This window comes from Netta rufina, assembly GCF_964035555.1.
Source record: "Netta rufina genome assembly, chromosome: 8".
NCBI lineage: Eukaryota > Metazoa > Chordata > Aves > Anseriformes > Anatidae > Netta > Netta rufina.
This window is the reverse complement of record NC_140131.1, coordinates 1,205,109-1,219,764: the sequence shown is the minus strand read 5'-3', so window position 1 is coordinate 1,219,764 and position 14,656 is coordinate 1,205,109. Positions and strand designations below refer to the sequence as shown.

The 14,656-nt window shown below is 37.6% G+C and overlaps 1 protein-coding gene across 4 annotated transcripts in view; it reads left to right on the top strand.

Annotated features, from left to right (window-relative positions):
- Positions 1–14,656, top strand: part of LRRC7 (leucine rich repeat containing 7) — a gene marked incomplete at its 3' end in the record, with an annotated part of 89,924 nt that overhangs the window by 41,670 nt on the left and 33,598 nt on the right. For all 4 annotated transcript variants that reach the window (XM_084290904.1, XM_084290907.1, XM_084290906.1 and 1 more), the window contains exons 10-14: positions 1,264–1,393; positions 1,792–1,907; positions 9,760–9,829; positions 11,761–11,860; positions 12,530–12,654. In XM_084290904.1, coding sequence (XP_084147030.1) covers positions 1,264–1,393; positions 1,792–1,907; positions 9,760–9,829; positions 11,761–11,860; positions 12,530–12,654 — 541 coding nt within the window. The remainder of the gene's footprint in view (positions 1–1,263; positions 1,394–1,791; positions 1,908–9,759; positions 9,830–11,760; positions 11,861–12,529; positions 12,655–14,656) is intronic.

The following is a 14,656-nucleotide window of genomic DNA, read 5'->3' as shown; positions in this document are numbered from 1 at the left end:
ACATTAAAGTTAATGACATTTTAGCTAAATTAGCATGATTGTAATTATAGCTGTTATTCTCAACATACTGTTCATCAAGTCATGGTGAATGAAAAATCACTTTCTGAACTACGTATTATTTAACAATGGTAGTTACAGAGATAAATTATAGTTTCATGGGGACTTTGTTGTTTTTATTGTGGCCATCTTCAATTGTCTACTGATGATGTCACCGGGGAGAAAAGAGGCTGAGAATGTCTGTGCCAGACAATATCTTTCAAATAAAACTCTATTGTCTGATAAAGTCATTCTTTGCTGTCACAGAAACTTGCACAGTTACAGTTCAGAGAATCAGAGCTTCCGATTTCCATTGGAAACGTAGTTGTTCAAAATTAGTTTATCTATTTTCAAGCTTTTCTGATAGTGTTATCATCAGTAAAAGGAAGAATGTGCACATCTTTCAATTTAACAAGTTTTCAAGTTGGACTTCCATCTGTCAAAGCACGTATTCCGTATGAAGTAGTTAAACATGTCTGGATTATGCCTTTACTGAAATTGGTTTGTAACTAGTTTGAAATAAATTAGGTAGATGCAAAGTTTATATTAAAGAAAAGCTAAAACCTAGCAGGGCTTCTGGATATATTCCATGCATCTCTTGCACTAATCGCTGTATGACTCACTTTGGCTTTTCAGTCTACTGAAACACAGCAATTATAGGAAAGTTCTGAGAATTCCTTGTAAAGAGTATCTATTTCTGGTTTCACATTTGATAAAATCTGAAGGTTAAAAGACCTTTTTTTTTTTTTTTTTGAGTTAAGAAAATGGGATAAAGGTAAGTTAGACATACAGTGAAGGCAAATTCTGCATCTTTTTTTTTTTTTTCCTTTTTGCTCACCACTGATATTTCTTTAGCTGTTTTATGTCTTTGTATGTTAAGACTATAAATTTTTTGTTTGGCTCTTCAGTTTAGTATGAATTGCCCTGATCGTTGTGAATTTGGAATACCTGGAATACATCCTCACTTCAAAAAATAAGAATGATAATATGGGAAACTGAGAGGTTTTTCTTAAACTGTCCTACCACTTATGACTGAAAAATAGTGTTCCTAGTAGTTCATAAAGTTGTATTATTATAGACTTCTAGGGAAATTTGCAATGAAGTTTCCATCTTCAGGGAATGGCATCTGTAGAAGTGTGATGGTTTTAAACTTTCAAAGGTTTTAGATTGTTATTTTTTATTACCTAACCCTTGTACAGCATCTAACGACTACATTTACAATTTCAGTTTATCTTTATTAGAAGAATTTGACTGCAGCTGTAATGAGTTGGAGTCCTTACCTTCAACAATCGGTTACCTTCACAACCTGAGGACGTTGGCTGTGGATGAGAATTTCCTTCCTGAACTGCCCAGAGAAGTGAGAAGCTGATCCTGTTTTTAAATTAGATTTAAATGGTTTTTGGTAGGCCTAAGACTTCATCCATACTATGATAAAATATCGCTTAAAGCGGTTATTTCTGCATAGTGTTGAATATCAAATCTTTCTTACATACTCAATAGTAAAATAATAAAAACTAAACTAGTAAACTCATGTAAAGATGAGAATATCACTCAGAAACAGAAGTTCAAGTAATGTAGTGCATTTCCCTGAGATTTCTGACAAAGAATAATAATATTTTCTGACTTTGGATACTGTATTTTCTGTTCTTTGTTGTTTATAGGGGAAAAAAATGGCCACGCTCTGACATAAAATTAGTGATAATAAATTTTATCAAAATCCTAACATTTTTTTTATCTTTTTTTCCATTCCCATAGATTGGAAGCTGTAAAAACGTAACAGTGATGTCTCTGCGCTCCAACAAGCTGGAATTTCTTCCTGATGAAATAGGTCAGATGCAGAAGCTAAGAGTGTTAAATCTGAGTGATAACAGGTATAGTTCACATAATTTTCCTAACTCACGTCACAAGAATTTGTTTTAAAAGAATAGATAATTCTCTCTAGGTATTGTTAAAATACATTTATCTAAAATATATGAAAGTATATGAAATACATAGAAATGATATTTATGAATACTTTAAGTATTTAAACTATATGGAAAAATTCTTTTTTTTTTTTAATCTTTATGGTTTGGTTTTAATTGCATAATATCCAAAGAAAAATTTGAATGTGGTGAGCATCTGGGTCTCGGTGTGCTTTCAGAGATGAGAGACTGTTTACTTATATTATCACCTGTAATTTCCACGTGAAAGCGTGATATTTGGTTTTAAAATTGTATATAACTTTATAATATTTAGTGTTGTGCCCTGCTCAAAAAATTGTGACAAGCTGTTATATAGGAGATCAGTAAGTGCAAACATACTACATGTTACCCTGACCCCACAGAAATCAAAAGAAAATGTTCTGTTTCCTTCAGCAGGGCAAAAGTGTTGTCAAACAAAAACACAAACCAAACACCAGATTCTGTGTTCTCACACACTTCACTGTTCCTCTGAGAAACTGAATGCTTGAAACAAGACTTTCTTGGTACTTATGCTGTGCTCCCATAGGCATCAGAAATGACTGACCTTTCCATGGAATTTAAAGAAACATATGTTCCAAGAATATGTTAATTTCAGTACAACCACAGAAATACAAATTTGCCTAATAATGCAAAAAATAAAAAGAAAAAGGGTGTGAACACCATTCTGTTCCAAGTAGCTATCATCTGTGCTCAGTAAATGTCAGGGGAAGAATTTTGCACATCTGTGTCTGATTTCCTGTCACCAGTTTCATTGTTGAAATTAAGGTTGATCATAAACTATAAAATCAAGATATCCCTGTAATATATTTATTCAAATTTGTTTACTTACTTCTATTAGATCATTTTCCTCACTGTAATTGTGTATTATGAAGTGCATTATGTATGGACCAGAATGTAAAGCTAAACTGATCTCCAATCCATGCAGAAACCGTCCAAGTCCCAGAATCAAATCTTTTTGGGTTTCACATTCCAGTGCTTTCACAGGGACGTGGGAGGACTCTCCCATCAGCATGTCACCACAGTAGTGGAGGTTTGTGGTCTTATCTGTGGAGCTACAGACTGGAGCTGTGTTTTAACTTTAAACTCCCTCAGGCTGGCACATCCAGGTGTATGGTGATCCTGAATACATAAGCAATTCAGATGAAAGCAGCAAATGTCAGAAACATGGTGAATTTTCAGGTGGACATTTTGGGTGGCTGCTCCATCGTGTTGCTGCCCAGCCAGCTCTAGAGGGCACAGGGTGTGCACGGGGCTGGGGAGGCAACAGGACAGCACTGGCTGAAGGCATCTTAGGGACTCCAAGGAGCTGCAGCTGTAGAGTGCCCTCACCGGCACATTAAACCAATCTGAGCTGGGTCACTCTGACCCCTTTTCAAACCTGTAATCATGCCATGAGTGTGTGTTGAGGAAGCAGAAATTAGTCTTTTTTTTCTTCTTCTTTTCTTTCCTTTTGCCAAGTAACTTTTCAGCCAGATCAGCTGCGTATTTCAGGCTTGTGACTACATGTGTAATTACTGCTTATGAGTGCTATTGCTGGGGCGAGAGGGAGGAGGTGGCTCACTGCTGGCAGAAGGCAGCAGAGGTGGTCAGAGTATGCAAGGCTTCTTGACCAAGCTGACCTGATGGCTGCAACTGAAACAGCAGTCCTGCCCACTTGCCTTTTTCCCTGGCTGCCCAGAGATAAAAGAGCACTTGGGATTTCCATTGTGGGGTAAATGGTGGGACCAGCATCCCAGCAATGTGATGTTCCTCAGTCTGGAACACACCAGTCACTGTCCTGCCCACTCCCTTTTTGTGCTGGCTGGTAGCCCTGCATCTATCTGCCTTGGGCTTACTCAGGGCTCATTGGTCAAATGACTGCAATGACTTAATTCACTGAAACTTCACGTATTGATCTTTTTTCTTACTGTGTTTGCTTTCTGATGCTCCCCATGTGTCCAATTTGCTCGCAGTGGAGTCTTGCAAGCATCAAAGCCAGCTGAAGGTAAACAGTGGCTGCGCACCAAATGGGAAAGTATGAGGAGGGCAGGAGAACAGGGCCTTTGCCCATTGGCATGGGAAGCTGTTCTCTCAACTTGATATAAAAAACTGTACAGTGAGTTACAGACATTCTAGAGCTAGCTGAAGAGCAGAGTCTAGACTAGGAGACAGAGGAACTGGTTGAATTATCTCATAATTTTCTTGAGCAGTTCTTGAGGATCATGTTTTCCTACTTTGTTGACATCAATTCCATCTGAGGTTAAATACTGCCCTGCTGAGACTGGGCTACTCAAGTGTTTATTGTGAGATGCCCTTTTGCCACCAAAAATGTTAATTCTGAATATGTTCCTCATGGCATGGGGAGTGCATCCCAGCTCCAGGCATGCAGAGTGCAGAGATGCTGGTGGCTTTGAATTTGCCTTGCTCAAATGCGTGGAAAATTTACTGTCTGCTCTCCAAATGGTCATGCATACAAGGAGTGATGGACAACCTAACTGTGAAGTAGCATGTAACAAGTTAAAAAAAAAGCCCTCTCTTGTGTTATCTGTAGCCTGTCTGAGTATGAATGTCAAAAATCTACATTTTCCACATCCTCCAGTATCATAAGTGGCAGATTTGGTTTAAAGTCCTCCTTGGGTATCTTTCAGGAAGGAGACAAACCAGACATAGACTTCTTTGCCACTTAGGTTAACAAGAATCTCAAATTTTTGTGAGTTGACACATTTTGCTCAAAGGTGGGTCAGTATTTGGATTCTCTCCCTTGTGCATTTTTAATACTATGGTTTCAGCTACTGCAGGCTTTCGCTCTTGTTGTATGTCTTCTGAAGGCCCTCATCATTGAGAGATGAACCTTGCTTATCTTAATTGACCAGAAGCTATTTTGGTTCCAGGATTTTCTACAGACATTCATGTTAGAACTCCATTTTAACAAGGGAATTAGACTCCAGCTTTTCCTTCCCAAGCCTTACACTCTAAGACTGTATCTATAATTCTCATCTCCATAGTTGGGAGTCCTCTTTCCTTTTATCTTTACAGGTCCAAACCTTTTCAACCCTGTTACAGACTCTACACCACTGGAAAATACAGTATTTGTTTGTCGCTACACAATAAAAGGCAATGGTGGGCTGAATCCTGACTTGCTATCACATTGCTAAAGTGGAGTCTAATGAGGGTTAGTGTGCACCTGACAAGAGCTTAGGTGGCTTCACCCTGTGCATTCTGGAAAGTTTTGATTCCAGATACCTGCAATGCAGCTACCTGGAGATTCATCCTTGCCTTTGCCAGGCATAACACTATCTCCAGTGCTTCAAGAACCAATGCAGCATTTGATAAAGTAGTTGTGCAGCTACCACTTGCGTGAAAGGTACTGAGATCTCCATCACACTGGGGTAGCTGCTTGGATACACTCACTGCTAAGACTGCACATGGGATTCATTCAAAGAAAAAAAAGATGTCTTACCAGTAACCGGTGTTCTTCACAATGTGTAGTCCACCTATACATTTGTCTTCCATCTGCTTCTCCTCTCTCCTCAGAGTCCTTCCAGGTATGAGTCCTGTGATTGAGAGGTAGAATTGTTAGAATGTACATTTGGGCTACACTTCTCAAAGAGCATCGGTTACTGGTAAGTAACCTTTCTTCTAGTTTTAGATTGTTCTTACAGAAGAGCTGAAAAAGTCATTACCTTTCTGTATTTGCACTGCTTCTGCTTCTGTCCTGGGGTCAGACTCAATTACTACTCTGAATCTCACGAACAGAAGTTAGATAAAAAAAGATCCCCAGATTACGTGATCCATTCCAAAACAAAGGACTGTTCCCTGGTGTATCTTTTCTGTTCAATTATTTAATTGTACAATATTGCTTATTGCCAAAGAGATAATTATTCCTTTCTGTTATTATCCACAGGCATTCATGTGAACAGTATATTGAAGAGTTAATGTGAATTATGTTCTTTTAAACTTTCACACTCCCAAAACCCTGTTGTTGTCAGTTTGCTGAGTGTAACTGTAGAGAACTGTCACAAGTATCAACTGTCTCTGGGCTTGACTGACTGGCTAGTCTACTCTAAATTAACCTAAAGTCCTCATTCCAGCCTGGTGTAACAGTGACATATAGTTTCTTTGAGGTTGTGGGGTCATAGGGTGCTAATGGTTTTAATGTTTAAGGATGTCATTTCAAAAGGTGTGCTGTTGTTGCTTTAGTTTTTGGTTTTACTCACCTAAGGGAATTCACAGGATGTTTTTTTTTTTTTCTTTTTTTTTTTTTCTTTTTTTTTTCCTCCTAGGAAAACATTTTATGTGTGAAAATTAAATACAATAAAGAACATATGTGTTTCTTATTTTTCTGAACTATTACTGAGGAGAGTTACTTTGCTGAAAAATCAGTATTTCGGTGTTTTCCTTTTAAGAAATAATTCTATTAATAACCTTTAAACTTTTACATTTACCAAAGGCATACATGATTTTATATATATTTTAACATAACTAATATAAATACAGAAAATGTCTGTAGCACTAAAAGATTTCCTTATTTTGTTATTGCATGTTTAGCTCTTTTTACAATTAAGTTTAAGAGACTGCAAAACAAAGTTAGTGATTTAAAACTTGTACAGGAATGCAACTGTTGTTTATGCAAGCAAGCATGTGCAACAGATGGCTGCCAAGTGTCAGAAGCAGTGTAGTTGTTCTGAAGATTCAGAGATCCTGCCTTCCCACAGAACTCAAGCCTCTGAATGCCCTTCACCTGGTGCCTGATGGGTGCAGGAGCTATGGCTCTGTTTCTATTAGCAAGTTCCCAGTCCTGACTTCTGGATTTTGGCTGCTCTGAAGCAGTCCTACTGCTTCAGTAAGGAAAAGTCCTTACTGAAGAAAGTCCTACTGTACCAGTAAGGAAATGGCCTCATGCAAAGGTTATTTACTCAGGCTGAGCAGAGTTTCAGCCATAGTAAGAATAAGTTATTTTGGTACAGCAGAATATGCCTTTTCATTGTAAATTGATTAATTTGGACATCTTCTTAATATAATTAATAATTGATTTTTCTTAATAATTAAGAAGATGCACTTATTAAAGTTTCATCTAGCATTGTGAATATATTTTCCTTAGATTTACAAAAACAATTATGCATGTAATTTTCCATGCTGTCTAGTGAGATGCTTCAGCATCTAAGCATAACAGAAAAGTTATTTGTTGAATAGCATATTCATGGACATTTCATTTCTTTGTGTTAATATCTGATTGCAGCCATATATTAGATAAATGGAAGCAGTTCAAACTAATTACTTTTTTTTATATTATTGAAGGACAATTTTCTCCTTGGAGGAGGCCAAATCTTTAACTGAGAATGCTGTGAGTTAGTTCTTTGAAATCAGTAAAGTTATGTTGATTTATACCAAAATTCCTAATCTGTAGAAAGTAATCAAGCTACAGCTATGCATAAGTAACATTTGAGGTGCTTTGTAGCTATATCATAACCTTATATTGGCAGATGAAGCTATAAAAACATTTATGTATTTACCTTTCATGGTTAAACTAATGTAGTGTAAATGACAAGTATAACAGGCCTTGTTGTGAAAATGGGTAAAACACAAAATGACTTGGTAATTCAGTTGTTCATGAAAGTCAGAATGCTTGCATTTGCATTTTTAGTGAACATAAGGAGAAATGTTCATAAACTTCATAAAATTTAAAAAGCAGTCTTAAAATTGTCAAAAGAAATTGCAGTTAGAAAAAGAGAATGAGTCTTGTCCCAGTGGAAATTTTTCAAAAAATGGTACTGATTTTGGGTGCCTCCACTCTTTGATCTCTAATTTGAGATTTTTTCTTATTGGACTCCTTAAAATCAGTCCTCTTCAGATGTTTAAAGCTAGGTGTCCAGGCTTACGTGCAAAAAAGAATGAACAATGAAGTGTTTGGTGTTTTATTTGAATATGGAAATGGAAAACCAGCTTGGAGATCCACTTGCCACACATCATTTCTGAAGAGTGCTTACCAATTTTGCTTCTCTCTCTGATATACACTTCTCAGCTTGAGTGAGTTGGAAACTTCACCAGTAGTGCTCTGCAGACAAAAGTTCCTATGCAGTTCTGAAACTCATCCTACGGAATCCTAAAGTGTAAAGAAATAAGGGCATCACTTGAAAACCCAAAGTACATATCTTTTTATACAGAAAAAAAAAAAAGAAAAAAGAAAAAAGAAAAAAGAAAAGCACCCTGAATAAAACATCCAGATAAACACTATTTAACAATCTTTATGTTAACTATCTATTAAAGGTTAATCTTGTAACCTTAATTTATAAAGAATATCTTACTCTGCACTATTCCAGAGAAAAGTGAAAATTTACATTTAAACACACTGCAGTATGAATTTTTTGATAAAATAGGAATGAAAGCTAAATATCAGGAAGTTTAGGAACTCTTTCCTTTCTTGTGGCATCAATTACAGGCTTAAACATGCACACATATGTAAAGATACTCTAATCTGTACAAGCATTTAATTGGAGATTATCTCCCAACACACTGTATTTGTATATATTCACGTCAATTTATTTCTTTTCTGTAGTTAAGTCATCTTTAGTATAAGATATTCTTATTAAAATCACAGTCTTTAAAATGTGTTACTTGCAGTAAGTAGACACTGCTTTCAAAAAATAACACAATATTTAATGGTAGTATCTTTGTGGCAAAAAATGCATCCAAAGTAATTCCACAGTGGATGCACTTTCAAAACGCTGCATAGAGGCAATGGTACAAAAGCTTGTGAGTTACATATCTCCCAGATTTTTAATGTGAAGAAGATTGTAGGAATATTATCAGTTATTTAATGATAGAGGGACAAAGGATTCTCCTGATGATGCTGGGCAGGTGCAGTCCCTTAGAGTAGAATGCCTGTCTTTATTTGAGGTGCAAATGAACATACTTGTCAGTCCTCTTCACAATATCAGCCTGTCTGACTCTCTCAGAGAAGGGCTTTTCCTCTCTTCTTTCTGTTAAATCACATTTAGATTTCGTCTTTGTAGTCACTCCTTTGGCTGGTCCATTTCTTTCGACAGTCCTCCAGCTCTTTAATCTTCTGTATCACAAAGATGGGAGGATATCAGGATGTGAGTAGGACATCCCTCTCTGGCTTAGTACAGGCTGCAAAGTAAAAATAATGTTTTCATAATGAGTTACTTACTGGGAAAAACATGAATGATGTTTCCACAAGTATCTAGTCATGTTTTCCCTGTTCCCACATACAGATTATTTTAGGAGATGTGTTCATGCATATAATTAAAATGTTGTTTTTTGTTTTTTTGTTTTAATTTGATTTTAATTTCATTCCTAACATTTCTGCAAAAATGAATTTTCAGTTATCTTAGAGTAATTTGTGTTCAGAAATTTAACTGATAAATAAAAGGGTTTGTGTTAACTACACTGAAAACTGTAAGGACTTTGCTATAAGTCTCACTGGGACCAAGATTTTTTCTGTGTTATAAGCTGTAACTTGTGTTGGTTATAAGTTATAAAGCTGGTTATGTTACAGCCATGGCAAGATGGCAAGACATTGGTATCTCCTTAGTACCTCTAGGCAATGAAATCAGTAGTTTTAGAATCCAAAAATCTCTCTTAATGTGGAAGCAATTTAAGGGGAATCCCCTTAGTAACTTACTGTATTTTAATAAAATGCAAGAGAAAATAAAGATATGACAGCAATTTCTGTAGGATTGAGCCAAAATGTGCTGCATGTAGATTAAAAAGAAACTATTGTGGAAATGAAGTATTCATGTTGTTCCATTATCATTTACAGACTGAAGAACTTACCATTCACTTTTACTAAACTTAAAGAACTTGCAGCTTTGTGGCTTTCTGACAACCAGGTAATGGCTTTCAATATTCATAATTTCTTTAGTAAAGTAGTAGGGTTCTTAGCAAGGGCCATAAATGAAGCCTATAATTTAATACATGACTGTAGTAGAATTTTAGAAGTGTTTAGTCTCAGTCGAGCTTGCTACTTTCATACCAAGGTGTAGATTCTCCTGGCTGTCATTTATTACCTCTTGCTTCTAACTAACCTTCTATATCCTGACAAAAGTAGTAACATATAGTAGAAAATAAAGTCCAGAATTATCAAGAAAATGTTTTTTTAAATAGAAATTCAAGAGGTAAGATTTTTCATTGGACTTGTTCTTTGTTTGTCCCACTCCATATTCCATCTATGCCTACATTTTTGTCTTCTGCCTTTTCCTGTCCATGCTTCTATTCCTGCATATTTTAAACTCCATTAAAGTCAATGGGAGTTTAAAAATGTAGAAGACGAACAAGTACTCTTAATCTTGTTTTGGAGAAAATTCTTGTTTAAGTTCCTTTTACATTTAAATATGCCTTTCTTAGTTTATATATCTTTCTTGGTTTATATATCACTACTATATATTCTTTAGGATTCTATTTTTAAACAAATTTTGTAACACGAACACAGGGAAATGCAACAGTTAGCCAGCATCTGTGCACTAAAATAAGTCCCCCATCAATCTTTGCCAGTATTGGTGAATAAAATAATTTTGCAGTTCCAGAATGTGACTTTAAGTGGAGAAAAACTCAATTAATAACATGCTAGAAATGTTCAACATACCTAACAGTTTTTAATAATTGCAATAAATTCTCATAATCTCTTCTTTCTCACCTTACAATAACACCCGACATCAGATATTATATCTCCTTAACTGAAGTTGATTGGGGTAATTATCATACTACTGGAAATTAATCCATCCTTTTATCTGGATGAAGAAGCCACAGGGACTCTGGTCCTGCTGTTGTTCGTTTGCAGACCAGGCGCATCTGCCCATGCTGAGCATGGCTGAGGGCAGAACCGTGCAGAGCAGCACAAACAGGGTTGTATCTTTGTAGTGGTACCAGACAAACCTCCGGGCTCCTGCCCAGCACGTAGCACTCAGCTGGGCCCCCAAACAAGGCCAAGTGTACTGCAGTCAATAGATTTACATCAGCACTTGCTCATTGCATCTCTCCTTAAATTTACTTTTAGCTTGTATAGCTAATCAAAGAATTGCAAAGCTGAAGGGAGGGGAGACTAACTGGGAGAGATAATAGAAACTGATGAGTAAATTTTAAAGTGCTAAATTAGGATTCTCCTTCTGTTCACTCTTATTTCCATCAAAAAACTAACATTGCATGACACCTCCACTCAGCCAGAGAACATATATTTCTTTTTAAATTTACTATATTTTTTCAGCATTTTGACTTTCCAGTGATGCATTTTAGATCAACTTCTCTTCTGTGAACTGTAACAGTCACTCCTACATTAGAGCAAGGCAATAAAAATAATCAATTAAAGTAAAACCTAATAGTTAAATCTGAATATTCAAGGTGCTTCCATGTAGCTTGCACCAGGTTTACGCTCAGCTGAACCAATAGCTATCATGAACTCATCTGTCATTAACCTTGACTTAAAACAACTCGCAGCCATAATGTGGGTGTTCTCCTGTGCAGTTGCAGCTCTGTTCTTCTGATCCTTTAGCTTCCCCACCGGTGCAGTTCTGAACACGCAGTCAGTATTTCCAACGTTTAGTGTTCTTCAGGTGGCCCTGGTGGGAATCACATGTAGACTAGAAGTGAGGAATGGGACAGTAAGAATTTCCATCAAACTAACACTGGTTTTAGTCCATGGAGAGGATTATTTTCACACAGAATTTTAGTTTTTCCTGTATTATCTATTTATCACGTACTAAAATCCTGTTTCAATTAACACACATGCTCTGAGTGACCAGTCCTTTGTTTTGCCTCTCCTATACAGTCCAAGGCTCTCATTCCACTGCAAACGGAGGCTCACCCAGAAACAAAGCAGAGAGTGCTGACTAACTACATGTTTCCCCAGCAACCCCGCAGTGATGAAGGTAAAACATCGTCAGCAGTTCCTACACAGGCAGGAGCAGTGCTTGTTCAGGTAGTGGAGATAAAAGAGAGGGAGGGGTTTCAGATGTGGTTCTTTGTATGAGTGTCTCTCTTCTGACACGTAAAGTCAGCAGTGCACACGTAACAGCCCATATCTTGTCACACACAAAGGGCTCCTGTCCATTATTCTCAGGATTTACATTTTCTTTTACATTTTCAGAAGAATGGCCTCGTATAAATGATTTCAACCTGGGCATGAAGTGTGTGTGGGGCAGAAACCGAGGGTCTAGCTGGAGCTGAGCAGGGACTGCTCGGCCTGCCTGAGGGAGCTGGGGTGGGGGCACCTCCGAGACGTGCGGGTGCGGAGCTCTGGGCTCAGCACATCTGGGAATTTGGCTCCTGACATACCCCTGTTACACTGGAATCCCCGTACCCCACTCCCCTCTGTCCTGAAACCCTCTTGCTTTCCACCATTCTTCCGATTTTAGCATTGAAATTTGTTTGTAGTGGTTTGTCAGTTAATACTTTCATTACCCCCCACAACAGTTTTAAGGCAGTCACCCAAGATTATAGGATCCACTAAGAACTTGTCTTTTTAGGTCATTTCCAATCATTTGCTGAGTGCACTAATCCTTTGTTCTGTTGCATTGCTGTTTGCAATTTAACTGTAGATTTCCAGTCAGACAGTGATAGTTTTAATCCTACTTTATGGGAGGAGCAGAGACAGCAACGTATGACTGTTGCCTTCGAATTCGAAGACAAAAAGGAAGAGGAGGAAAATGCAGGGAAAGTTAAGGTAAGCTCTGTTTGATTTTTTCTGGTACTCACATGTTATGGACAGAGTCCAATATACCGATCTTGTATTGAACTATTTCTGTTTTATAAATAAGCAGAAAATACTTGAAACCATGTTTCAAGTATAGCAGTTAAGAAAGAAGAACATACCTGCTCTCCCTGAAGTACATGGTACCAGGTAGTCTGCTGTTGCCTAGACAGCAAAACTTCAAATTAGGAACCCTAGTGTTGGGTTCCTAATGTGACAGGTGTTTTATCACTAAGCAAAAATTAACAACAAATGTTTAGGGACTTAGAATTACCCTCCAGCCACCTAATTCTTTAGAAATATTTAGACCCTATATTCCATATTCCTCTCACTGTGGAAGTTGATGAGCACTTTGAAACTTATTGGAGTTGCACAGGAATGTGCACCAGAGGGGTTATCTTTCATCAATTTTGTAACCTATCAAAAATTGAAAATGTCAATGTCTATCTTTTGAATAATATAAAGGAATTACCCCAGATCAAACACTTTACAATGCACATTTTGAACTGCAGTAGAATACCCAACAAGTGTTGCCAGAGACAAAAATCATATGAGGATATTAAAATCATATTTTAATTTTTAAAAGAGCAATACTATTAGCAATAAATATTTAACATCTGGTTTAGATCTGTTTGGAAAATTTTGATTTTTTATTCTATTTTCCCTAATTAGGAATTTTCATCAAAGTCTTGCAACTAGAGATAATTCACTCTACTGCAAAACAGAACTTACTTAGCAAAGTAAAAAACTACTTCACAAAACAGAAAAATGAAATCATAAAGCAATCTTTGACTCGCGATAAATAGATTAAACTGAAATTTTACCCCAGGTGAACTGCAGATTTATGGCTCACATATGGAAAGCAGAGAATCAGGGAGATTCTTACGTTGTTCCACTACTTCTTATCATAATTTTAACTGTTAACAATATGGATGTCCAAATGTGTAAAATATGCAAAATAACTGAAATATTAACAGGGAAATAGATATAAGTTTCTAAGATCACAGAAGAATTTAACTGTATTATATGCTAGTTGCAAGCATTATTCTCAATATCTAAATGCAATAGAATGTCACTTAGCCATTTTGGTTTTAATATATATCTGAACTCTATGAATGACTGAAACAAGTGTTTCCTTCGAGTAAGATGTTTTTGTAGAAAAATGATATCCTTCATCCACTAAATGGTGTTCTTGTACTTGAGTTCCAATGCTGCCATCTGCTGTATGGAAAATGGGGAGGCAAACACAGCCAAGACTCATTACCACATTTTCAGGTTTCTTAGAAACAGCATTTAGTGAAGACAGGAGCTGGCCTGTGCCGTGCGGTGAGCAGCTGCCATGGCGTGGTGTGACGCCAGGCCTGGGCACACAGCACCAGAGCTGCTCAGGATGCTGTGGATGCTGCGATTGCAGTGCTTCCTTCCCGGGCTGCCTGCTCACGGCTGGCACGAGGAGGCAGCTGTGGCATGGCCGGTCGTGGAGGAGCAGTTTGTGCCATGTGGGTGACCCATGGCCCCCGGGGCTGCAGGTCTCCCTACTGCTTTGTCTTGGCCTGATGAAGGTCAAGACAGTTGTCATCCTTTGTGTCAGTGTGGGGGGAAGAGTCCAACACTAAAATATATTTTCTGGAGTTGCTACTTACCTCTTCTCCCTCTCATCCATAGAGAGTGGATATACCACCGCTGTAATATACAAGTCCATTTCTGCATGAGATTTCTCTATGTAGTTTGGGTTGGAAGGGGCCTTAAAGACCATCTGGTTCCAACCCCCTGCCATGGGCAGGGACCCCTCCCACCAGCCCAGGCTGCCCAAATCCCCCCCAGCCTGGCGTTGGGCACTGCCAGGGATGGGGCAGCCACAGCTCCTCTGGGCAGCCAGGGCCTCACTGCTTGCGTGATGAATAATTTCTTGCTAATGTCTAATCTAAATGTACCCTCTTTAAGTTTAAAACCATTACTCCTTGTCCTGTCACTA